The sequence below is a fragment of the Labrus bergylta genome, chromosome 4 (genome assembly GCF_963930695.1).
Source record: "Labrus bergylta chromosome 4, fLabBer1.1, whole genome shotgun sequence".
Taxonomy (NCBI): domain Eukaryota; kingdom Metazoa; phylum Chordata; class Actinopteri; order Labriformes; family Labridae; genus Labrus; species Labrus bergylta.
Window position 1 is genome coordinate 6,759,717 of NC_089198.1, and position 25,792 is coordinate 6,785,508.

A 25,792-nucleotide genomic window follows, 5' to 3' on the forward strand; every position below is an offset into this window, starting at 1 on the left:
CTGCAGAGCGGCACCCAGCAGCAGCAGCAGCTGTTTGTGGGGCAGCCACCAGTCAGAAGACAAGCCTCGTCCTCCTCCTCCTCCTCTGTGCCGCCTGGTTCCTCTGTGGACAAACAGACCATCATCAGCAACATCCTGCAGATGACAGAAAGCAGCAGCAGCAGCAGCAGCAGCCCCCCGAGCCAGCCGAGACCTTTCCCCCCTCTCCCCACCGCAAGTACGTCTGAAACACTGATTCTGTCCGTCTTCCTTTTTTTTTGGTTACAATCTACTACATAAGAGACAAGACAACCTTCTTCATGTGTCTGTGTCAGGTTATGAACATAAATCAAACATCCTCTCAGCAGGCTTTAACGGTGCCAGACCAGGCCAGCCGGGTCGAGGCGCTCCTCCGGTCAGGAGCGCATCTCTGGACGGCAGCATCGGGCCCAACCCCAACGCTGGCAGGCCGTTTCCTCCTCAGCACAGACACAACGCCCCCTACTCCTTACTGCAGCATCAGCAACAGCAAGGCATGATGGGAGCCCATGCAGGCATGGCCAATCCAGGTCAGACAGGAAGAGAATTCAAAATGTGTGGCAGTTCTGGTGCAGCTTTTAAATCACATCAGATACACATCTTACATCTCTCTTTGTTTCGAAATAAACAACCATGGTTCTGGTTTTTCCTCAATTCAGGCATGCTGAGTAATGGGTCCATGCGGGGCCCTATGCAGCAGGGTTGGGGTCCCCAGGGGCCCTTAGGGGGAAACGCAGGGACGATGATGGGTCAGGGTGTCGGACCGGGCCGCATGGTCCCAAACATGAACACAGCTATGCCCACCAGAGGCCCGCCTGGATCCAGAGCCATGGTCAACATGCAGATGATGGGCAACGGTGAGACGCAAAAAAAAAAATCATAAATGAAAACTGACACCAGCTGTCAGCAACGACTGATCATGATGTTTCGTTTTTTATTTCTGTTTCCTTCAGAGATGGAGATGGCAAGCCCCGCCTACCCTCAGCAACAAGCTCCGCCCAATCAGACTGCACCGTGGCCAGACCGGATGATGTCTATGGATCACTATGGAAACCAAAGCAGGTATGGCATTCACTCGATTGTAAGAGCGTAAACAAAAGTCAAGATTGAGGCATAAGTAGGCTTTGCTGAATCACAATGACACCACCGTTTCCGTTCCAGGCCGCCGTACGGCGTCCCCCAGGGGGATGGGATGGGGTGCTGCGGCACGGGGCCTGAGGGGCCGCCTGATGAAGGAGCCCTGCTGAACCAGCTGTGCTCAGTCTTGAAGGACTTTGAGGGTCTGGAGGAGATCGACAAGATGCTGGGAATCCCGACGCTGGCTGGACAGGTGAGCTCCTCACAACACTGCAAACAATATTGACAAACCTGAGCCCGAATGTTTGACACATATATGTTTTTTTGGAATTACTAATTGATTGCTCTAGCTTCCAGCCACAAAACGGGGTGTAGAAGCTGAAACACAATCTATGCAAAAAGCTGTGCCCAGTCAAAAAATGTCCATTAAAAGTGCCAAAGTGTTAATCTGAAAGTGTCTCAAAGCATCAAATAAAGGACCCCTACACGGATAGAGCTTAAATATTTATAGTAGAAATCACTTTTTTGAAACCAGAAACAGCCTTTACAAACATGAGAATATAAGATTCAAAGAGAAAGAAAGAATTCTGACATTAGGAAAACATGAACGAAGGCAGCAGAAGACGAGCAGGTTCAGTTTTGTTAAAGGGGGAGTAGCAGAGAATCACTCCCATGATTCCCCGCCAGCCTCTCGACGTCATCTTTTGTTTTATTGAGATCCCCCTGGTGACGGATTTTACATACTGTGCGTGTTAAGTTAAACTTCTAAACCTCATGTGATTCCTGTCCTTCATATCTGGTCTCTCCGCCCCCTGCAGGGTCCTCTGTCAGACCACGACCAGTACCTCGGCCCCCCAGACCCGTCAGCCACCATGAAGCCTCTCCTGTATAATCAACAACACTACGGCGGCCACTCCGGTTACGGCAGCATGCCCCCTGACGGCGGCTACCACGGCCCAACAATGGGCGGCCACATGGTACCTCAGAGGATGCCGCCCGCCGGTTACCCCCCGATGATGAGAATGCCGGGGAGCGTGGGGCCCAGACCGGCCGGGATGAGACCAGGGGGGCCAAATCCGGGAGTGCCACCTCAGCCCAACAACCTGAGGCTCCAGCTGCAGCACAGACTCCAGGCACAGCTGGTGAGTGACACCCGATGTTTACTATCAGTCCCTCCCACCGTGCTGTGATGTTTGGCAAACAACAAACAGAGAATTAAGTGGATAGAGGAGAGGAGCGAAAGGCTCCTGTCAGACGGGGATTCAAACCATCAACCTCCTCGCTCACCAGCCTGCAGCCTGCAATACAATTTAAATAACTTTCTTCACCCGTTATGAACTGCTAAAGTTGACCTAACCTATGGGGAGCGCTCACAGATGTTCTACTTCACTAACAAATTCAGATTTTCTGTCTCTCTTTTTTTCCAATATTTTAATTTTACTGTATTTGTTTTATTTACCCACAAGCGAACCCGCCTGCCGGGGAGCCCTCGCTCTTTTGTACAAATAAAAAAAATGTCCCACGCTTCGACGAGTGAAAAAGCACTCCGGGGCGCAGTCAGTTACAAATCAGCTGTCACACTTACCGTGATACAAATCAGTCAGGCGTCACAAGAGAGGAGGAGAGAAAAAAAAACAACCAAAAGAAACCCGAAACCAGGCTCACCTCAAAAATTAAACCACTGTCCAGCTGAGGAAGGGATAATACTGACCTTCCCCCAAGTCCAACTTCAGAGCAGCCACGTTTGAGTGGTGAGCGTGCTGTTTAAAATAAATCAAGAAAACCCTGTTTTATTGTCAATTTGATTCTAAATGCCACAATAAGAAATGAGCATCAAGTGTGATTAAAGAACACTTTAAACATCACTTTTCTCATCTACTTTCATACCATAAAATGTCTTTTTGCAACCTGTGGAGTCGCCCTCTGCTGGCCTTTAAAGGCACTACACCTGCAGGTTAAAGGCACCTGTTTTATTTCTAAACCTCTCTAAAGACATTCTTGTCTTATTTCAATGGGGAGTCTCTCTTTTTTATTTTCCTGCTCAGGCCGTGATGCAGCAGATCAGGCCGTGAAGGGAGCGAGGTTCACTGAGTTTAATCAGCTGCAGCCTCAAAGGAACAAAATGCTTTTTACAGCTTTCTGCCTTCATCAGCGATTACCTGCTGCAGAGACGCTTAGTAATGAACACATGTGATATATATTTATATACACACACACACACACGTAGAGATGACTGATTAAGATGACTACATGCTCAGAGCGGAGCTTCTGTGACTGACTGAAAACACGAGTCTTGTCTCTTTAAAAGCCTCTTGTCCCTCTTTGCACTCCTTTACTCCACTGTGTTTTCATTCAGGTGTATGTAAGGTCATTCATGATGTTTCTGTTTTTATTTTACCTCCATAGTCATACATGTTCATCTTAAAGGGAATTCATCTCTTAGTGTGAACTAAGGATTCCCATATTTACATTTTCAACATATTAAACTCTTAGCTGCCACCTGGTGGAGAGTTGAGGAAACAGCAGGTGTGTGTATAAAACTGAAAATAGCGCTGATGATTTAGCAGCTGGTTCTGATGTGAGACACGACTTCTTGCACTTCCATCTTTAGGTTTCTGTCGGTGTGAGTGTGGAGACAGTGGAGTCAGAGCCTGACAGAAAACTCTAAATACATTTGTTCAATCTTTGAATGCATAAATGAGTCATTAAGTTAAAGGTTTTACACGTTTAAATCTTCTTTGCAAGGGTTCATGTGCTAAATTTAAAGTGTAAAAAATATGCATGAACACAGAAAAAAAAGCGTTTCAATTTAAGAAATAAAAAATAGAGTATGATGTTCCTTTGAAATATAAATATTTAAAGTATTTCTACTCCTACAGACGAATTACGAGACTCAAACCTCAACAGTCTTAAGGCTTTTATGGTGAAATATCATAACCATTCTGTAGTTTAACTTTTGAAAAACACAGTTCAGTGTTTGGAAAACAATTCCTTAAATAGACCTCAATTTGTTGCAGAAAGTAAGGTGGTACCGATGAGGAATACATCACTAAAATAAGGTCGAATGCCCGATCCTAACAAAGTAAAACTGAAAAGATTCAAAATCCATAAAGACTGGCTTTGATTGGCTCTTAGATTGATTAAGGTAAGGTAAAGTTGTTTCATTTGCAAGAGGTCGCTGTTTAATAAAGAAACATTTATGACTCGCTTCATGTCCTTTAACTGACATGACTAATCACAGTGATGTTTTTTTAAAGCCTTGGTTCTGGATGATGTGTCCTGTACATTTCCATTCAGCTCATTAAATCCCTCGTCTCTCTCTCCCTTATAGAACCGTCAGCCGATGGTGAACCAGATGAGCGCAGTGTCCAACATGAATCTACCTCTCAGGTCTAATGTACCAAACCAGGTCAGTCTATACGAGAGAGTGTGTGTGCACATGTATTTATAGGAATCTCTGCCACTCTCCTCCCTTAGACATGGCAGCCTTACAGCTTTACAGATGTATTGGATTTAAATATGTACGAGTCAAAATGACAGTCTGATGTGTCCTTTCAGCATCACTGACTAAATGTTAAAAGAGCGTGCCATAGTTTTAGTCTGTCGTCTGTTTCAGTATTTTAGTTTTAATTTGAAATGTCACTTTTTCTTGTTTTCATTTCAGGGAACCCTCAACGCTCAGATGCTGGCCCAGCGTCAGCGCGAGTACCTCAGCAACCACCTGCGCCAACGGCAACAGCAGCAGCAGCACGCGCACCAGCAGCGTGCAATGATGATGCGCACTCAGGGCGCCGGCGCTCCGACGCCGATGTCCATGGGCGGCGCCAACCCGCGGCTCCCGCAGGGCAACCCGCAGCAGTTCCCCTACCCGGCCTCCTCCAGCTACGGTACCGGCCTGCCCTCTCCTCCTCCTCACCCCAGCTCCACCAGCCCCTTCTCCTCCCCTCTCTCCCCCGGCCATCACCTGGCTTCCCAGGGCATGATGGGAAATGTTGGCGGGCAGTACGGCGGTGTTATGAGTCCGCCGGCGCAGCACAGTGCCTACCAGTTCAGCAGTTCAGGTATTTGAAGAGAGCGCGGCAGTGGCGTCGCAGCAGTCTGTGTGTGCTGTTTTCCTGTGCGGTGGCGGGAATCAAATATAATCATCTAAGTTCTTCTCATCATTAGAAGGGTTATTTTAATAAGTTGATCTGAGGTGGTTAAAGGCTGCATGATGCTTGTTAATGTTTGCTAATCAATGCTGCGTATGATTTCCTGCTTTTGTCTTTGATTGAACCCCCTGTCATTAACCAATCAGGAGACGACATGTTGTAATTGTGTGTGGGAAAAGCTTTGCTGGTGGTGTTGTAGAGCAAAATGCTTCTCTTTGCTTTTCTTTTATTTGTTGACTCCCTGTGTCTTCTTTTTGTCTTTCAACTGTTTTTGTGTCTGCCTCTGTGTCTCACTCTTAACCAAAACAACATGAAGTCTTTGAACGAGGAGCAGAATTTGATTCAAGGGGTTTTGTTTAAGTTTGGTGCATGAAAGAAAATGTACATTTTTTTTGTCTCAGGGGCATTCTGAATAAAACACCCTGTTGAGTAGAGGTGGGAGAAAAAATCCATACGGCATAGTTAGCTATATTTTGTGTGGCGATTTTATATCGTCTCAAAGCTGCCAAGTATCGATATTTTAGAAAAAAAAATCAGGTCCAAGTTGGATTAGACTGAAATACCAACAGATCGGATTGTGAGGTACTTTTTGTCACAGTGTTGGTGCGTCTGTGGGCTTGACTCCCCTTCTGTAGAAATAAAAAAGACTGAAGTGAGATGAAGAGACTGAGAAAGTTTCTCGTATTTGACAAAACAGTTCTTGATTTAGTTTAACTTTGTGGACAAAATATGCAGTTAAAAAAGTTCAATTTGCAATATATTGTATCAGGATTCTCAGCATATCGTAAAATGTTTGAAATTTGGGCCTCCTGTGATTCCCATTTCCCACCCGTACTGTTTAGTCTGGATATTGAACTTGTTATCCTCAGGTTTGTGGATGTCATTGACAGGTTCAGATTTGTTTGCTACAGAGAGGATGAAAGGATTTTAAAGAGGATGAAACTTCTTAAAGACATAAAACAGCCCTGACATTTCCCTCTCCCAAGCCCCAAAAACTCTTATGACAAAAACAGGATTTTTACCCAACAGAAAACAGGAGATGCATCTAAAGCCGCCTCATTCAGTAGGATTGTTAGTGCTATAGTTTATTATATCCAAACTAGCCAACTTTAGACTCCAAAGTCACACAATAACACAGAAGAAAGCTTGCTTTGTTCAAGGAAAAAATACAGCTTTTGTTAGGAGACTCAAAGAGAGCGATACAATGATTGTTGATAGTAAAGAAGGTAGGCTCTTATTTACCCTACTAAAGCTCTACTCAGACTGAAGTTACAAGCCCCCTCTGTACTGTCTTCAGAGGTAGTAACAGAGGCAAGATGGTTTCAGTTGAACCAGCAGGAGGAGCACAGCGCTGTGTGTGTGTGTGTGTGTGTGCGTGAGTGTGAGTGTGTGGCGCTTTAACTGTGTCGTTTTTACACAACGCTGAAACGCAATTTGAATTCTGAGACTCGGACAAGAATATTATGACGTCCTGACATCAATGTGAATGTACAACAACGTGGTGACGGCTGAAAAGGGCTTCAGTAGGGATCGTCAGGGGCATCAAAAAACTCTTTAAGGGGACCTCTTGAGTTCAGGCACATTCCACCTCGCGTTGCAGTGATTAAGACTAAAGTTTAAAGATACTTGGATTCCCCTTTAAGGTTCTAAAAGTAGTGTTTATGCAGAGAAAACATCCAACTAGAAATAAACAAGACTGCCTCTAGGTTTAGGTTTGTCTCTTTTGTAGCTAAAGGTCGTTTCATTTGCTCGTGTCCGCAGCAATGAGCCAGCAGCAGCACCAGGACGCAGTGTCAGGCTTCCCATGTGGGGCAGCGACCCCTCAGAGCCCCATGCTGTCCCCCAGGATGGGGCAGGGCCAAAGCCCCATGCTGCAGCACAACCAGGGCCAACCCCAAAGCCAGGGCGCCAACCAGGGAGGAGCACCGGGGTACCAGCCCGGCAGCGAGCTCAACGGGTGGCACCAACCCGCCAACGTCTCCACCAGCAACAGGTAACGACACACTTCACAGTCCATCAGGACATTAAGGAATATAAGTAAGTGTTTTTGTTTTGTGAACAATATGTCGCCTCTGACTCTTCCTCCAGCATGTACCCCCAGCAGTCCCAGTCCCAGTACTCTGCACAACCCAGCGGAGGAATGTACAACAACAACAACAACAACAACAGCAACAACAACAACATGAACCTGGGAGTCATGGCGAGCAACGGCGGCAACATGAACCAGATGTCAGCCCAGATGAGCTCCATGAATACAGAGCAGGTGAGAGATTCACAATCGACCCCTACGAGAGCTTTTTTTATTTGATTTATTTTTTATTGACTCGTCTTCATGATTTACCGTCTCACAGGTGTGTGACAGCATCCTGGGGCAGCTCGCAGAAATTGACATGTTGACACAAGATGGTGAAGCCAATTCGGTGAGTAAAAGGTTCTTGTCCTCTTACCTATAATGTTTAATTTACCAGGTATTCATCCAACAGGCATTGTGTTGTAAGAACGATTATTTATTTAAGTAATAATACATAATAATAACTTTATTTATATAGCACCTTTTAAAAACACAGGTTTACAAAGTGCTTTGACAAACAAGAACAAAGCAAACTAAACCAAACACAGAAGAACAGAAACAACAGTAAGAACAAACAAATGCAAAATACAAAAAATAATTAAATACAATTCAACAGAAAAGAACCCAAAGTGCACGATACCCAACAGACATATAGAACCCGACCATCACAAGAACCATCATAAGAACCATCATAAGAACCATCACAAGAACCATCACAAGAACCATCATAAGAACCATCATAAGAACCATCATAAGAACCATCACAAGAACCATCACAAGAACCATCATAAGAACCATCATAAGAACCATCATAAGAACCATCACAAGAACCATCACAAGAACCATCATAAGAACCATCATAAGAACCCAGGCAACACAAGAGGTGGTTTTAGTACAAGCAAAAATGCAGATTTAGGCCATATGTTAGGTTCATGTAGCCTTGTGCTTACACAGAAGCTAACGTACGTAGCATAGCGTGCACCTCCCTTAAAAAATGTAACTACACGTCGAAACGATGCAGACAGAAAGCCCTGTGATTGGTCACCATTTCCTCTCCTGGCTCGCACCACATGTGATACATCACGAGTCTACCTATGATAAATGTATGTTCTTTGTACCATGAAACCTCTGTTTGTTTAAGGTAGGCTAACTTGTAGCATGAGCTAACAATGCAATTGAGATGATCATTTCATCTCCTCTCTTTTCTTCTTGTAGAATAATCCACTGCTGCTCAATATTTATCATCTCCCACTCTGACACATAATACCGTCTGTTTCAGTCGCCATGGTTTCCTGTTCACAAACAAGCAGGGAATATGGCCGAACCAGAAACTTGCGTTATACCTAACTAGCTAAAAAAATCAGACTAGCCAACTAGCGTTTGTGTTGCAGAGCTACACAGACACACCAACGCAGTATGTAAGTATGTAGTGCTCACAGCTCTGTAGCTCGGGCTTTGATTGGACGCAGAAGTATAAATTAGGCTTCAGCATACCCTGCACTATCATCTACCTTACTCTAAAGAGGACCATAAGTTACTAAAGGAACATCATGCTGTATTTAAGGAGGCTTAAAATGAAAGATTGAAACGTAATGCACAATATTCCTAAAGCCATCAAGAGAAAGTTTGCTTTCCCACTCTTCATATGGACACTTTAAAGGTCATATATATCCAAAATACACTTCACCATGTTTTTTAAACACTCATGTGTCCGGAGTCCGTCTACAAACCCCCCAAATATGAGAAAAGTCCATCCTCTCTGTCTTTTTCCTGCTCCCCTTTTCAGAAAATGTGTGCTCAAACAGGCCGTTTGGAGAGTTTCCCTTCATGACATCACAAAGGGCAGTAGCCCCTCCCACAGGTGGGTGACACTCCCACAGCTAGGTGTTTGTTCTGCCCTCTGAGTCTGCCTTCTCACTGCAAACAATAGGACAACCAAGCAAATAGAGGGGTTTATAGACATGATCAAATACTGGATCAGAGTGGATTTAGAACAAGAAACTTCACACACATGTTTTGAGGAGCTCTGAGACTTATTGAAACTGGTTGAAGACGAGGAGAATATGTCATCTTAAAAATACAGCTGAATTAGAGTATTAGACATAATAACAGGACTCCGTTTTTTCACTTCAGAATTCAAGTTTTTTTTCTATAGAAAGGGTCGTAAAAGAAGAAGGCCAGACATCGACAGGCTCTTTTGATTTGATATGTCTTAAAAGTGTATAATAGATAAACTATCTAAGTTATTTAAGTGAAAGGATGTAAACATTTTAAACCCGATGTGTCAGTATTTCAGGGTTGGAGAGATTGTTTGAACAACGTCCCCCTCCGAGGTCGTTTTCTCCAGCCGTGGCTCGTCAGTGTTTTCTGTCAAAACAACTCTTTCGACTCTATTTGCTTTTTTTGTGATCCGGATTTTCTTTGTCTTTCTACAGAATTTCTGCTGACCCCGGCTACCATTGAGAAAAGGTAACACAGGAGCTCACTGCAAAAAAAAAAAAAAAACAACACTCAAACCTGCTCAGCTCAGCTACTGGATCAGCTTTGAGGCGCTGAGGACACGTGATGGAAACACGAAACATGTTTTTGTCTCCGTCATACCAGCCGACTCAGAGGCTCAACGAGGACAAATATATATATATATATATATATATATATAAAAGACAGAGTTGTAAAGTTTAGTTTGCAGGTTTGTGTGTGCGTGTGGAACTGAAACAGATGTAATGATGTCACAGTTTGAGACGGGAGAGCCGAATGGTTGACGAGCACGAATGAAACCTCTGGATTTTTATCTTTAGCGGTTCTTTTTCAGAGCCGCACACGAGGACGTCGAATGAAAAAAGGTTTATGAAAAAATATTTTACAATTATTTATAGTTTTGAAAGAACTTTTAGAGATTATTTGTACAACATGAAGAAGAAAAAAAATCAAGGACGTGTTTCTTTAAGAAAATCTCCCTAAATGGTACATCATGATGTCGATTTTAAAATTAATATATTTCAACTGCTGTAGTTACAGGGGAGCTGTATCCCCCCATACGATGACTTTTTGAATGAAGGTGAATGTGTATAGATAGTGTAAATACAAAGATTTATAATACCCAATGTTCTCCTCAGTGACATTGTAGAGCAGCAGTTTAAGAGTCCTGCAAACATTTCTCAGAGAGCGGATATTTTATTGGTTAAACTGTACCTCAGTGGGCGGAGCTAAAATACCTGCAAGGCTCATCCTTTGCTGAATCCAATGGCAGTGAAGTTACATGCATGTTCTTGTAGTCTGATGTTTTAAGAAACTTGGTGTGTCAGCGTGTTAGCTACACATTCAGTAAGCCATATCTGAAAAGAGCTGTGTAACGCGCTCTCCTAGCGTAGCGTCGCCCTTTATTTTAAGCAACTCTGAAGCGTAGACAAGCTAACTAGCCAACCCAGTTAGCTGTGTATAACAGTCTCACGGTCTCCATGTCTCCAAAATAAAACACACAACTCAAAAACATTACGAAAAGTTTAAAATGCAATGCACTGATTTTTACATTTCAAAATGTAAGCTAATCAACGTGCTAGCTATCCGGCTTTTCTAGCTAGCTCCTGCCATCTCTCTACAGGTACTTTACATCTGAAAGCTAAGCTAAGCTAACTAGCAAACCTACTAAGCCTAGAATCGTTAGCTTAAAGAGCAACTTGCAGGTTGGAGACCTTCCTGAATCAGTTAGTATGACGATAACTTAAGATTCAACAAAATATATTAAAGACTCTTATCAGTCACTCCTGTACTCACTTTTGTGCGTTTGCATTAAAAACAGACGACCGCTGGACTGAAAATGGACGCTTTTTAATCTAAATTGGTGCCATTTTTTTTGTAAAACATTTCAAATCAACCAACCAAGGTGACGTATTAATGTAAATAAATAAATAACCTGCAAGTTGCTCTTTAAATCATTCCTCTTTATTTTCTTATCTCTTTTCCTTTTAGACGTCAGGACGGCGATGTTTGTACGTCAGTCATTTGATTTAATTTTCGATCCTTTTCAGAGGGAAATGTCTAACTATCGGATGTGTTGAGGTGAACTTCGATACAGACATTCATTTGAACACAGAAAACATTAATCCCTTGACTTTTCCTTTAGCACCATCATCAGGTTAGCCTTGTGATTGGTGACCTGATTCCTGCAGAACTAACACCATTCCCATCTGTTTCTGACTGTATGTCATGTCTGCATGCTAACATGCTAACATGCTACATGGTAGAACAACTGTCCTCGTGTTAAACTGACTTTAAGTCCAAACGTTTTTAAGCAGGAAGTAGATTTATTTGCTCCGCCCACTGACATTTATTAACCAATGAGATCTGTTCACCTCTAAAGCAGCTTTTCCTTTAAGAAACTATACAAACAACGAATGAAACTCTGTGTTACTTTGATCATTTTAAAAAAACACTTCCTGGTTGTGATGAACCTGCAGGTCACGCTGAAGGACAAATTCAATGAGCGTCGTTTTGTTTGTGTGTTGGGTCTCTGTGTGGGTGAAGCTGCGACCCGCTCTGTGTACTACTGTTCATGAATACGAGTTAAAAGCAGAATGTGAAGTTTTGCATCAACGATAAAGAAGAGCCGGCGATCCTCGAACCCTAACAATCCAAAGTTATCAAAACGTTTGAACAGTTTCTTCAGATCACTTCCAAAAGGTGCTCTCTCTCTTTTCATGAGGTGCTGTCTCTTATAACTATAACTGTCCATGAATGTCTTGAATCCAGATGCTCCAAATCTGCATCAAACACACACTGTAACAACAAAGACGTATACGATGACTCCCCCCCCTCCCCCCCCCCCTCCTCTCACGAGAGAAGAAGAATGTGAAAATGTAAACCGACTGCAAAACAAAAACAAAACACTGAAAATAGCTTCTTTTTTTTTTCTTTATCCGGGAAAACGTTGATCCCATTTTTCCCCTTCGTGTCCTCTCAGCTAACGTCGACTCCCGTTTGTAAAATCCCAAAGATTTGAGGGAGAAAACGTGAAGCCATGAAAATGAATCCTGAATGTCAAACTCTCTGCAAAGTTTCAAACACAATCAAAGAGCGGACGTAAAGCTACTCCTACTGTTTGAGATGAAAGTGAAATATTTTTCTCCTGATTTTGACTGATACCATATAAATATAAATATATATGATTTATAGACATATTTTATTGATTGCAAAATACTGTAATTGATGTCAGAACCTGAAGATGCTGAAGACGAAGCATAATGTCCTAGCTGTGTGAGTCTCCGTCTGCTGGGTAACTGTCGGGTTTACAGGTGTAGTTTATGTTTCAACACGTCATACTGTAGCCGGGACGTTTTAAAGTCCTCTCAAGAAGTGACGCTGAACTACATTAAGAGTCTCAAGGAAATTAGAAAAACAAGGTGTTAAGGTTTTTTTTAAACCAGAGTACAAACATGTGCTGGTGATTTTAGTGTAGTTCTTTTGTTTTTGTTTTTAAAAAGGGGCATTTCCAAATCTTTAATCTTTTGTTGATCTCTGTTAGTGACCACTACGCTCTGCAGCAACATGTAGGCCTGCACATCTCATTGAGCTAAAGTCATCTGCAAGTCACAAAAAAAGTCAGGCAGTGATGCAGAATCGTACTCCTGCTAAAATGACACACCCATATCTGACGTTAAGTACCCATAACGTTCTGTGTTGGACGAAGTTTGAACGTGTTGGAGAAGATTAGTTTGTCTATTTCAGCAGAGATATTTCTACAAAAGACGCCTTTTTGTTTTTTATTAAGCACCAATTTTGAAACAGTCATGTCTTCCCCAAAACGACACATCTTAAAACATCTCATTCATCTTATACACATCGTATAAAGATCCAATCTTAACCTGGCAACCCGATTTAATTCAAACATGTTTGATATGTAGAATTTAAAATCTTAACGATTACATCATGAAAAGTCGTGTGTGGCTACAACAAACAGGAGAGACGAGGGAGGACAGTAATGGAGAACGGGGGCATGACGGAATCAAAAAACAAAATGCACCTGATGGTTACAATCTGACCTCCAGCTCTTTCTGAAGAATAGAAAGTTCCTGTTGTCCGTGTCTCCCCAGACATTTTCTTCACTCAAAGTTAAAATAGAAGAATGTTTGACGTTGTAGAAGAGTGTCTTATAATTGTACCCACACCTGGACATTTATGAGTGCTGATAAAGAACGCCACTGAGCTTTTTGTAGCTTAACAGAGACACATACAGATGTTGTAGTTTAAAGTTTCATTTCACACTGAGGGGCAGGAGGTTATTGTTTGAAACAGCTCGTGCACGTCAAAAGGCAGAGTCTAAAAATGACCAAAATCTAAGAAACTGGCCTCCACAGAGACGTATGTTTTCTGTACTCTGATGCAACACAAAACAAACCTTTAAGGATATTATTTTGGGAGCCTGAGAGGATGAGACATGTAAAATGTTACTCCTGCATTTCTGTGAGATCAGCTGTCGACTGTATGACTTGAAGAAGGTGTTTAAAATCCCCAAGATGAAACTATTCTGCAGTTCAAACTGTAAATCAACACACATGTATTTAATGTAAAAATCCCCCTCTATGCAGTTCAAAAAGAGTCTCTGTCCTCTTACTCATGCACATTAATTATCTCAGCGGTGACGGTCCAGTCCAGTTCATTCAGAGGGTCATTATGCAAAAAGTCCGGACGTTCACACCACTTTATGCAAGCTGTCCACTCTCATGTCGCTTTTGCCAATGCTGCTCGTTAATTTATGATTCATGCCACTGTAAATAAATTATTTTTATGGAGCTGGATTGACTCTGTCTTTTGATTTCAACCCTCTGAGAAGTTAAGTTCTACTGATTTTATATGTTTATACTTTTGTACTTTTTGTTGTTATTTGTTCGGTGAGTACTTTTACACTGCAGGAGCTGGGGATTGAACTCAACTCCGGTTTAGAGAAGGCCGACTCTTCCACTGAGCCACAGTCGCCCCAGTATGAAATTGCATGAGCAGCTTGTTCACTTTGTGTGCAATGCTTTCTTTTCACCAGCAGGGGGCGACATATTACATGGATATAAGATGAACCTACACACTGTTGTCATGATCCAGCATTCATTCAAGAGATAACTCAGAATAATAATGAACCCGAGGATAAAAACGATAAAAAGTAAGCGTATTTACTCCTTATGACGTCATAATGGGCAAATGACCTGATGTGTCACATAACATTTTTTTAAATCTATTCCTCCAGTTGTTTTTGCTTTTTTGTTTTCATAACATGCACTATTAATACGCATTTGTAAAAAAAAAAAAAAAAAAAAAGAAAAACATACATTTATACATTTTCAACACACTTACAGGTAATTAGATTATTTCTACTATTATTATCCCACACCTATACACAGGCGTGTTGTTGTCATTGTCAACAGGCAACTGCTTGGGGGCCTCAGGCCAGTAGGGGCAAAACAGCAAACATCAGCAAAATGTGCAACATTTGTAATGACAGTATGAAACCTCCTTGAAGAGGCCCCATTTTACAGTACTCACTTATAAAATAGTAAATGCCTGAATGATGCTCGTCTACCCTTAAATATGGACGAGAGACAAAAAATGAGTTAAAGATAATATATTTATAACATAACAGACTCTAAAATCGCCTCTGCCCATACACACCTGTATTCTGCTTTATCTGCTGTCGCTGAAAAGTAAACCAGTTGGACATTTAACCTCTGCTCATTACTCTTATTTTCCTGTTTTTATTGTCGGCTCTCTGTTTTGGTCATGCAGCAGTTTGTAATGACACCTCAGGGATCACGTGGCGTCCAAGAAGCAGTTCCTTATTTCAAATGTGGAGCTTGAATTTGGAGAAGTGAAGACGCAGCCAGATGTCTTCAGTCGGTTAGAATGGGGCAACGCGAATGTAGATTACTGTTTTCACTTTCCTGCCAAGGTTTTTTCTTTCGAGACAAATATTGAGACTGCGGTCCTGAACCCGACGTCCTCTGCATGGCCCTTCAAATCTAATCACCTCCAATCAAGGCCACTGTCTGCCAGCAAAGACATGAAAACTGTTCTGAGTCAGTCTCAGATAAACCTTTTTGTCTTGATTACATTATTATGAAATCTGACTTTTGTCGACTGGCCATGAGTGTGAGATTACAAATACTACAGATAAAGTCTCTGAGATAAAGCATGCCAAACAATACCTCAAGGTCGTGAACTTCATGAAAGGTCATTATTCCTTTCCTTTCCTAGTCTTGAAAGGAAATGAACGAGTGCAGTAATAAATTCTTAGACCATAAAAATTGAAATTAACATTTGGTTAGGAAACACACTCACTGAGGGTAAGATGCTGTCAGTCACTTTATAAATGATTTTAAACTGAGTCTCCTGTTTTCACATTGTATTGGCTGCCATTACGTCATCCATCTAATAATCTAATCTCACTTGTTGCTGCATTATATCAACTTTCCACACTGTCGCAACACCCTCCGTGGTTTGTTTGTAGTCCAAAGAAAGTTGTGAATAGTTGCTTGAGATGTATTATTTCCTGACATACAAACCATGATCTACATTACAATTGGATACAATGTGTTGCCACTGTACGTGATCCAGACGTCCATTGGTGGATTTACCTGTCAGTCAAAAGAAGCCAGGCTCGCGAGAACCAAAAACAGATAAAAAAATTAAGACCTCTCACTCGAGTTCTTTTTCCAGAACCGGTAACTGAGACCTGCTAGGCCAATCGGTGTCTTATTGCCAGTAAAAAAAATATTTTTACAACGTTTTCCACATCAAAATTGTCTTTTATAATAATTACTGTATTTTTTATGAATATGTAATGATGTTAGATATGAATGGTGTTGAATTTTGACTTGTTATGATGGGCCAAAGACATGTTTCTCACCTTGTGTGACAATAAAGTTAATCTGAATCTTTCTCTCTTTTGTATATGTTGCCATACATTTATATAATATAACTTTGAATACTTTCTTCTTTAAAATTAGCTCCTGAATAGGCCTACTCACTTTTTAAAATCGCCTACACATTTCAAAATAGGCTACAGAGATTTCAAACATTTATTCTATTTGAAATGAGACATGTGAGACCATAAAACAGATAGTAAAGAGTGACATAATTCAATATATCTCCGTCTGTAATTGTGTCTTTTGGCAAGTGCAGAAAAGCCATAGTATCAGTTATGTTAATTGACATTTTAACTATTTATGTATACAGGAATAACAGGCAAATTAACCAAAGGTACAAGAAACAATCTCCACCAGACATCATCAGAGTGAGTCATCTTTCTGAATGTACGATCTCTGCTTTAAGGGGGCGTGTGCGTGAAGCTTGAGGGCGGTGCCCACTGCAGTCTTTACTACAGTATCTCACCTCTCGGGTACTGACAGTGTCACTAGCTGCTTCAGGCTTGTCATATTGGACATTTTCTTTATTTACGTCGGCAGGTTTTTACTGACTCGGGTCGGACATGGCTGGCACGGCGGCTCCGAAGCGGCAGGACACCCGGAAGTTCTTCGAGAATCTGTCCGGAGCGGGGAAGTCCATCGCGGTGCTGACCAGCGGAGGAGATGCCCAAGGTAACGTGTGGTTCCATTATCGGACACCTGAGCTGAATCTGTTAAATCTATAAAATCTCCACAGTTATTCCCAAAACGTGCTTCAAGAAGAGAATCCAATATTACAATTTGATGTGTTGTTTTGTTTAAAAAAAATAAAACCTGCATTTTGTGCCTTTGTTTTTAAAATCACACATTTTTCCTTCCACTGCACTATTAATGAAATATTTTTTTTTTACGTGTTTCTGATGGAGGATTCACAATTTAGTCATCACTATTACACAGGACGTAAAGATTTCCGTGTCCGATAATGGATGCGTAGCCTCAAGCTTGTCCCTACATTAAAATCACCTGTGCGCTTTAAAGAAAATGTCTCTCGTTCATTAAAGAAAGGCAAACTCTCATGTACTAAATACAGTCATTCGTATATCACTGCAACTTGGGGGGGGTGTGTGTGTTCTCCGTGATTTTTTTAAAGGCTTTTAAACGCATCTGAATGGCGATTATGCAACAGCTGACGCTCCCACTCTCACATTTCCCCATGGATGCTTCAGTCCATAAAGCACAGAGATAACATGAAAGCATCATACTGCAGCATGTTGACAACCCAGGCCTGATAAGTAGGAGTACTTATTGCTTTAGAATAATTTAGAAAGCCTATCAACAAGTGGTCTTTACAACCGAATTATTCATAGACATCTCCATGTGCATGGGGTGTTTCTCTCCTCATCATTTCTCTCCTCATTATTTCTCTCCTCATCATTTCTCTCCTCATCATTTCTCTCTTCATCATTTCTCTCTTCATCATTTCTCTCCTCATCATTTCTCTCCTCATCATGCATCCTGCACCAGTGTACTCGAATGGACCGTGTCGCCTGCATGGATGATGCATGTGGCAACATTTATGCATGCCATGCAACAGCGTCACTGTGAGCATGCACGGTGCTGCCAGGGCAAACCAAATTGAATCACCAACCCAAATGGATCATTACTTTGTCTGTGTTTCCATTATGAGTCCTGACAGTATGTAATGACCTCGCTGTAAGTCTGTATAATCAGATTTTGTTTATAAAAGATATTGGATGTCTTATTGGGTTAGGACTGCATGTGCTTTTTTGGATAAGGACGATTCTTTAGGTTTTTCTTCTGTAATTTTTATTTTTGGCAGCACTGAAGCTTTACAAAAGTTCAGGAATAACATCTAACACATGTGCATAACCAATAGTTTTACATTATAAGATATAAGCCTGCATGACCAAATGAACTTCCCATCCCATCTCTAAGACAGCTGGTGCATTAGCCTACTGTAGATATGCACAGACAAACACGTGCCTAAGCATCACTAGAGGTAGGATGAGTCGTGAGAGGACCAGAGTCAAGCCACACACACACTGAAAACACTACAACATCTAGAACCTTTCACAACAAATGTCCCACCTTCTAGTTTCCTCTGGAGTGCTTTTACTTTGAAGGGATAGACCCTCATCTTCCGGTGTGACGGCGTGTGACTTTCCTCATCCTGTCCTGGAGGGTTGTGCAGCCTACGTGAGGAGCTGCGAGTATGCAGTGATGTGCTTATTTAGCAGAAATCCAATGAGCAGTGCAGTCTGAAATATCATTTTAGATTGAAAGGGGAAGTTTAATACTTTGAAATCATCACTTTTATACCTTATTATATTATAGCTAACTATAATTATTTAGTAAAAAATCCCCACAAAGATGTCATGTGTCCTTGGAGCTCAGATGTTCCTGAAATACCAGAACATGTATTTTTACCCTGGCACACATCCTCCTGTGTATTGCCCTTCTATGTTTTATCAGCATTGTGCTCTGCCGTCTGTACGTGTGGGTTAAACCACATGCTGGCTTACAGGCTCTTACATAACACCCCTCCTATAGCACAGCATTGAAGTGCGCTCATTTGTTGTTTCTCAGCCTCCCTGCAGCAAATCACAGCACATCGGCTCTAATGACGAGTTTTAAGGTCTGTGTTTGTGGTGATGACATTGATTGTAATGAGATATTGTCCTCCTGGCAGCTTCTGAGGTTTAATGAAGCTGCACTTTGAAGCAGAACTGATGAGTACAACCAAACCAGTGTGCTTCCTCCGTCCTAGTTTCTACTCATTCATAAAAATAAAAAAACTAACGAATGAAACACACACAGGGTTTTTTTTCTTTGGTGATGGATTTAGCTTTTTTTGTCTTGGCTCCTACACTTTTATTTTACATTAAAAAATAATAGAGTAAAAAAGTAGTATTTGTTTTCAATCACACAGTCTGTGTTTGTAAAGCGCCATTTTATAATAAATGTTTTCCCATGACACTTTACAAAAGAGCAGGTAAAAGACCTTACTCTTTTTGTTATATTATCTAAAAGGACCCAACGAGCACCGCACTTAGCAACATTTAGCAAAGTTACAGTGCCAAGAAAAAAACATAATTCTAAGAGACGGAAATCAAAACCAGTCTCATCTGCCGAAACTGAGCCGGGCTTGACCAATGGGATAGGGGGAGATGCAGGAAGAAGGATGGGGACAAACATAGCATAGCAGCAGGCTCCCAGGAAAATATGTGGTTAGTAACTTAAATAGTAGATGAAGATTTACACATAGTGATGTGTAGTATGATGTTAATGCAGAGAGAGAGAGAGAGATAGGAGCTCAAGGTACCAGTTCCCCCCCACACTCTAAGCCTATAGCAGAATAACTAGGAGCAGGTCCATACCTGAGCCAGCCCCAACTGTAAGATTTATCAAAAAGGAAAGTTTTAAGTCTATTCTTAAAAGTACAGAGAGTGTCTGCCTCCCGGACCCTGGTTGATGATTCCATAGGAGAGCAGGTCTGATTAACTGAAGGCTCTACCTCCCATAGTACATTTAGAGACTGTAGGGACCACGAGCAGGCCTGATAACTGAAGGTTCTACCTCCCATAGTACATTTAGAGACTGTAGCAGGTCTGATAACTGAAGGCTCTACCTCCCATAGTACATTTAGAGACTGTACCATGAGCAGGTCTGATTAACTGAAGGCTCTACCTCCCATAGTACATTTAGAGACTGTACCATGAGCAGGTCTGATAACTGAAGGCTCTACCTCCCGTAGTACATTTAGAGACTGTAGGGACCACGAGCAGGTCTGATAACTGAAGGCTCTACCTCCCATAGTACATTTAGAGACTGTAGGGACCACGAGCAGGTCTGATAACTGAAGGCTCTACCTCCCATAGTACATTTAGGGACTGTAGGGACCACGAGCAGGTCTGATAACTGAAGGCTCTACCTCCCATAGTACATTTAGAGACTGTACCATGAGCAGGTCTGATAACTGAAGGCTCTACCTCCCATAGTACATTTAGAGACTGTACCACGAGCAGGTCTGATAACTGAAGGCTCTACCTCCCATAGTACATTTAGAGACTGTAGGGACCACGAGCAGGTCTGATAACTGAAGGCTCTACCTCCCATAGTACATTTAGAGACTGTACCATGAGCAGGTCTGATAACTGAAGGCTCTACCTCCCATAGTACATTTAGAGACTGTACCACGAGCAGGTCTGATAACTGAAGGCTCTACCTCCCATAGTACATTTCGATTTCTAGATTTCACACACTCTCCGTTGTTGGAGAATGGTCCATTGCATTGGGTTTTTTTTCCAGCTTTGTCATATGAAGGATGATAGCATGGTGAAACCTGACATTGTTATCCAAGGAGTAGTCACATCCCCTTCACATTTTTCAGATAGGAGCCAGTGAATTGGACGTCTTGTTTGAAGCATGTGGTGTGGGAGGACATTTGGCAGAGAGGAGTCCTGCTGGCTGTGTCACAGAGAACAGGCTGGCAAAGACAAAACATACCACCTGCTGTTTAGAAAGAATCTGTTTTTTATTTAAACATGCATCACAGAGGGATGGGTGATATGGAAGATGTTACTGACTCCAAACATTTGTGATAAAAATTAACTACAAAACAAAAGTCACATAAGGAACGATGAGTAACAAGCCATGAAAAAGAGGTCTTTGATTGATCAGTAAATCAAAGTTCAGTCGCCTTATTTCAAATATTTGAAGATGCAGAACCTGTCTAATGTGCTGTGAGCTTCAACACGATGTGTGTATCAGTCAGTAATTGTGTGACTCTAATTGTTCTTTTAGTCTGTAATTTGATTTTAGGGCTTCTGTGCACAATCTCTCCATCAGGATGAATGAGCTCTGAGTCTGCATGCGGGATGCACCGCTGAAGCAAAATGTCAACAACACATCAAATACAGAACAGCATCGGGATAATTTATGTGTTAATCACAGGGGCTGAAGGTTTAGCTCAGTGTGTAGAGAAGGGGCCACATTAACACATCGATGCGTCGGGCACAGCTTCGACTCCCGCTCTCGTCCCTTCGATGCATGTTGTTGTCTCCGCTCCACATTTCCTGTCTCTCCCCTCAGCTGTCCTCTAAAAGCAAAGAAGTCCCCAAACATCTTTTTTTCTTTAAGTGTTGATCTCAGACTCAGACTGAGATTTATCGTCTGTCTTGTTTTTAATTTCACTAAGTGCTTCGGCGCAGACGTCCTCATGGGCATTTTGATGTCTCCTCTCTCTCTGTGGCTCTGTTTCTACATGAACCTTTTAACCTCTGCTGTTGTCTGCTGCCTGTGTGTCAGTCGCTCCCTGTTCGTGTTGTTGTGTTTCATTTTGTCCCCCTTCTTTCTCTCTTTCAGTTTAGGTGGAAATCTACAATTACTTTATGATTTCAGTTAGATTTTCTTTAGACAGTAAACTTGTGCTATACCTCATTATTCATAAGAATCAATAAGGCTTTATGGGTAGCTTCTATCCTGCTTTGCTGCATATTATATCCAAGAAAACAATCTGTGTTTTAGATATTACACTTGGCTCTTTACTAATTCAACAATTCTTAATTTTTACATTTTTAAATTCTGTTGAAGACATGATTTTTTAAATACCTTGGAAAATAAATGTTTTTGTCGCTTGAAAAATATTGTAAGTGGAGCGCCGATAGTCTAGTGGTTAAGTCATGCGCCCCATATCCAGAGGCTGTAGTCCTCGTCGCAGAGGCCGTGGGTTACAATCTGACCTCGGCCCCTTTGCTGCATGTCATCTCCCTCTCTCTCCTCCCAACATGCCTCGTCTCTCTTCAGCTCTCTTATCAAGACAAAAAGGCCAAAAAAATAACTTTAAAAAAATGTCCTGTGTTGCATTTTTATTTTTTGAATTCTTTAAAGAAAAAAATGAAGGTCACTTGATAGTTGGATGCACTCAAATAAAATTAGTTTTTGTTGTTGTGAAAATCTAAAACTCTCAAGTAAACTAACACCTGCAGTAAATCCTGAAGTATACATGTCTAACACATCATCAGTATTACTCATGGTTCAGACGGTTTCCATTGAACTCCTCTTTGTCCTTCTTCTAGGTATGAATGCTGCAGTCCGGGCCGCCGTCCGGATGGGAATCTACGTGGGAGCGAAGGTGTACTTCATCCACGAGGTGAGGCGTGACTCAGGGATCCAGACTTAGCCGCCGGATAGTCTGCCAACTCCTTTATATTTGACACTGAGCCAGACCAGGCCTGACGATTAAAGGCCACAGGTCGTTGGGTTTGAGAGAGAACCCAACCACCGGATATTAAGATAAAAAGATTAAAAAAAATTCTCCCTCTGAGGCGTTCTGTAAAATGTTCCGCTTCATATCATGTGGAGGCGACAGAAGAAAATACATAAGTCTGAGATTCAGATCAGCATCAAAGACAATGGTGGTTATTTCCTTTCTATATTTTTAAAGCGTTCCTCTCGTCGATGTGAATATCGGCCGGTCTCTGCGTCGTATTTTCTTCTGGTCAGACGTTTTCATCACCCCTCTAGGAGATTGTTCCTCCTCCTCTTTACTGACACTATACATCTCCCTATAAGGCCGGTCTATATTTAAGACGAGCTGGAAGCAGGACAAACATGTGCATGGATGGATTTAGACACAGCTCTTTGTGATTACAGCTCGGGGATATATCAGATTGTTTCAAACATTTCATTTTAAGATTATGAAAAAACACACGGCCCAAGGTTAGTTAGTGAACCTCTAACCAGTAGGGATTAAGGAGGCGCCATAGAGCCTAAGCGGTTATGTTGCACACCCCGTGTACAGAGGTTATGGTCCTTGTCTCAGAGGCCGTGGTTCAAATCCGACCTCGGCCCTTTGCTGCATCTCTCCTCCCAACGTTTCCTTGTTGTCCTATCCATTAAAGGGGAAAAAAAGCCCCCCAAAAATATCTATAAAACAAAAAAAAAAAAACCTAGATAATGTTACTCTTGTTCCAAATGAAATGTCTTGAATGTAAATGTGCAGATTAAATTGACTGGGCGCCATTGACGACGGTGACAGAGGCAGGTAGAGAAGGTCTGGTGTCAGTGTGGATATAATTGGATTATCAGTGGCAGGCTTCATCCTTCACTGACTACACTGTCATCCCCGTCAGCCTGGAGTAACCCCGGAGCTGTAAGTAATGACAGCTGAGCGCCATGACACCACTTAGTGCGCAGTATTTTGGGAACCTTCAAAGCACAAATGAAAACATCAGATGAACAACTTGAGCGACTGAAAACTGATTGAAGGCAACTCTGATTTATGTTTTTAAAGGAGCGGTATGTAACTCTGACTCCTAGTGTTTAAAATGGGTACTGCAGTACAAATTTAAAACACTGTAGAGAGCTGTCTCCCCCCCTCGGGTACAATCACTTCTATCTGAACCACTTCTCTTCCCCGCTTCCATCGCTGCAACACCTGTTGACCTGATAACTGCTCTCATATCTGGCAAACTGAGGGGCGTCCAAAACGGCCGTGTGGAGGGGTCGCCTTAAAACCGCCTACCTTCTCTGGTCCAAACAAATCCAGAGATGTTTTTACTGCTTATATTTGTCATTTTAAAAGACCTTGAAGTACTGTACAGCTGACTCTATCTCACATCTCAAGACATTTCATACAGACTGTAAAAGACTTTGTAGGACTGGGTATGTTGCAGGATCACTGTTTACAACACTACTACTTGATTCATTTCCAGATAATATCCCATCCTGCTCCTGGTTGAAATTTCCCAGAAGAACAACAATGCAGTGGAAATAGAAACATCTTTTATCCACAGCTGTGGTTTGCCTTAGCTGCAGATTGATGCTGTAACATTAGCTTGGTTAGCTTTAAAAGCTTTCAGTCCACTAGTGACGCTCCGCCCTCCTCCCTACTTCAAACTTTAACAGATTCACCAGAACTTACTGCAGCTTCACTTTTACAGTGTCCTCAACAAGCAACACATGTCCAACTTTCAAGTTGCAGTCAGTTAGGACAGTGTTTTCCAAAGTAGGGGTCCTGACCCCCTGAGAGGTCAGCAGGGGGTGCTAGGGGGTCACAGAAACTTGGAGGGAAGTGGGAGTAACTAAACTAAAACTTGTGACAATAACATTTGAATATATTAGTTTTTATCACTGTGTATTGACATTGTGTTTTTTTTCTATGCCAATCTTTCAATCTAATTAAAATCACACACCACTCTAGCCAATCAGAATCAAGCAGCAGCTACAGTAGGAGTGACACTGATGGATCAGATAGGTGCTGTATCTTTGGGTTTCAGTGTTCTGTTTGGAAAAGAAAACCCCTCTGAAGATGTCTTCTTTTTTTTTATCTACTTGTTATTTATTCAACATTATTTGGAAAACATTGTTTTTGAGAAACAATAAATTAATTGATGAAATGAAAAAAAAAAAGTGTGATGCAGTTATAAACATATAATAAACTGTAGAACATCAAACACAAAAATCTATCAGTGTCTGTAACTTAAGAGGTCAATTTAGTCATTTGATTCATTTTAATATTGGACAGAGGTATTTAACCTGTGGAAACAATGTGTGCACTTTTATTATTACATTTGTTGCTTTGTTTGTCTATTTCCGTTTCTCTCAATGTGTGTGTTAAGTACAAGATTCTATGTACGTACGGCATGAGAAATTGGATTTTTGTAATTCCCTGTTTGAAAATAAATAATGAAAAATCTGACAATTTAAGATATCTAAGAGACAATAAAATGTCCAGTGTGCAGAAGGGGCTTGTAATGTCTAAAAAAAAATCTAAAATCCTGATTACAAATGTCAAACGTCCTCATTAATGTTGGCGTAAAGGATTGTGTGAATATTTTCAGTGAATGTTTATCATGTTTGTTTCTCCTCTCAGGGGTACCAGGGGATGGTGGACGGTGGAGACAACATCAAGGAGGCGACGTGGGAGAGTGTGTCCAGCATGCTGCAAGTGGTGAGCAGAGCGTCACCCCTCCTCCCTGTTATTACACGGCTCGTTCAGAACACTGTCTGACTGATGAGCAGGAGTCTTGGTGCTGAGGTCGACACAGCGGATATCTGCTGAGTCATCTGTCAGGCTCATTGGACTCGGCAGCAAAAGGCATTAGCTTCGAGCCAAATGAGACTGTGATTGAATTAGACCTGCTGACTGTTTGTCATTGTCAGACTGTCATTGTCCAAACTGGATTACTCTCAGTGCCACATTTAAAAAGATTTAACTTGTGGAGGGGCGATATTACAAAGAATATGACACCATGTTCAGGGCCGCTGAACGCCCCTCTCAACCCATTTATTGTCTATGCGCAGAGCAAGGCCGAACTTTCCGTCTCTGCGCTGCATAGAAATTAAAACACTTTCATCTTTGGCACAGCTCTACATGACGACACCTCACATCCAAAGGGAGGTTAGATTAGACCACAACAAACAGACCCACCATCCCTGAGCTTTATTCTAAAGACCTTCTAGGACATCAGTGAGACAGCTCTTGTTAATGTTCAACTCTTAAAACCCTTTTCATTTCTTGACTTTTATTTTTCTAATTTAAATTAATTTCATTTGAATTATTT

General features: G+C 41.8%; 2 protein-coding genes across 8 annotated transcripts in view; both read left to right on the forward strand.

Annotated features, from left to right (window-relative positions):
• Positions 1 to 14,105, forward strand: part of LOC110002146 (nuclear receptor coactivator 2) — a 68,598-nt gene extending 54,493 nt beyond the window's left edge. For 2 of the 4 annotated variants that reach the window (XM_065953578.1, XM_065953577.1), the window contains 12 exons: positions 1 to 217; positions 345 to 548; positions 678 to 875; positions 972 to 1,080; positions 1,180 to 1,348; positions 1,914 to 2,237; positions 4,427 to 4,504; positions 4,760 to 5,156; positions 7,008 to 7,239; positions 7,335 to 7,509; positions 7,598 to 7,666; positions 9,753 to 14,105. The exon at positions 1 to 217 is cut by the window's left edge and continues 30 nt beyond it. In XM_065953578.1, the coding sequence (XP_065809650.1) occupies positions 1 to 217; positions 345 to 548; positions 678 to 875; positions 972 to 1,080; positions 1,180 to 1,348; positions 1,914 to 2,237; positions 4,427 to 4,504; positions 4,760 to 5,156; positions 7,008 to 7,239; positions 7,335 to 7,509; positions 7,598 to 7,666; positions 9,753 to 9,764 (2,184 nt within the window). In that variant the 3' untranslated portion in view covers positions 9,765 to 14,105. The remainder of the gene's footprint in view (positions 218 to 344; positions 549 to 677; positions 876 to 971; positions 1,081 to 1,179; positions 1,349 to 1,913; positions 2,238 to 4,426; positions 4,505 to 4,759; positions 5,157 to 7,007; positions 7,240 to 7,334; positions 7,510 to 7,597; positions 7,667 to 9,752) is intronic. The other 2 variants (XM_065953580.1, XM_065953579.1) reach the window with 2 other exon arrangements.
• A 2,566-nt stretch (positions 14,106 to 16,671) lies between these two features.
• Positions 16,672 to 25,792, forward strand: part of LOC110002145 (ATP-dependent 6-phosphofructokinase, platelet type) — a 66,625-nt gene continuing 57,504 nt past the window's right edge. For 3 of the 4 annotated variants that reach the window (XM_020657802.3, XM_020657803.3, XM_020657801.3), the window contains exons 1-3: positions 16,672 to 16,898; positions 22,304 to 22,377; positions 25,102 to 25,179. In XM_020657802.3, coding sequence (XP_020513458.1) covers positions 16,790 to 16,898; positions 22,304 to 22,377; positions 25,102 to 25,179 — 261 coding nt within the window. In that variant the 5' untranslated portion in view covers positions 16,672 to 16,789. The remainder of the gene's footprint in view (positions 16,899 to 22,303; positions 22,378 to 25,101; positions 25,180 to 25,792) is intronic. The other variant, XM_020657800.3, reaches the window with a different exon arrangement.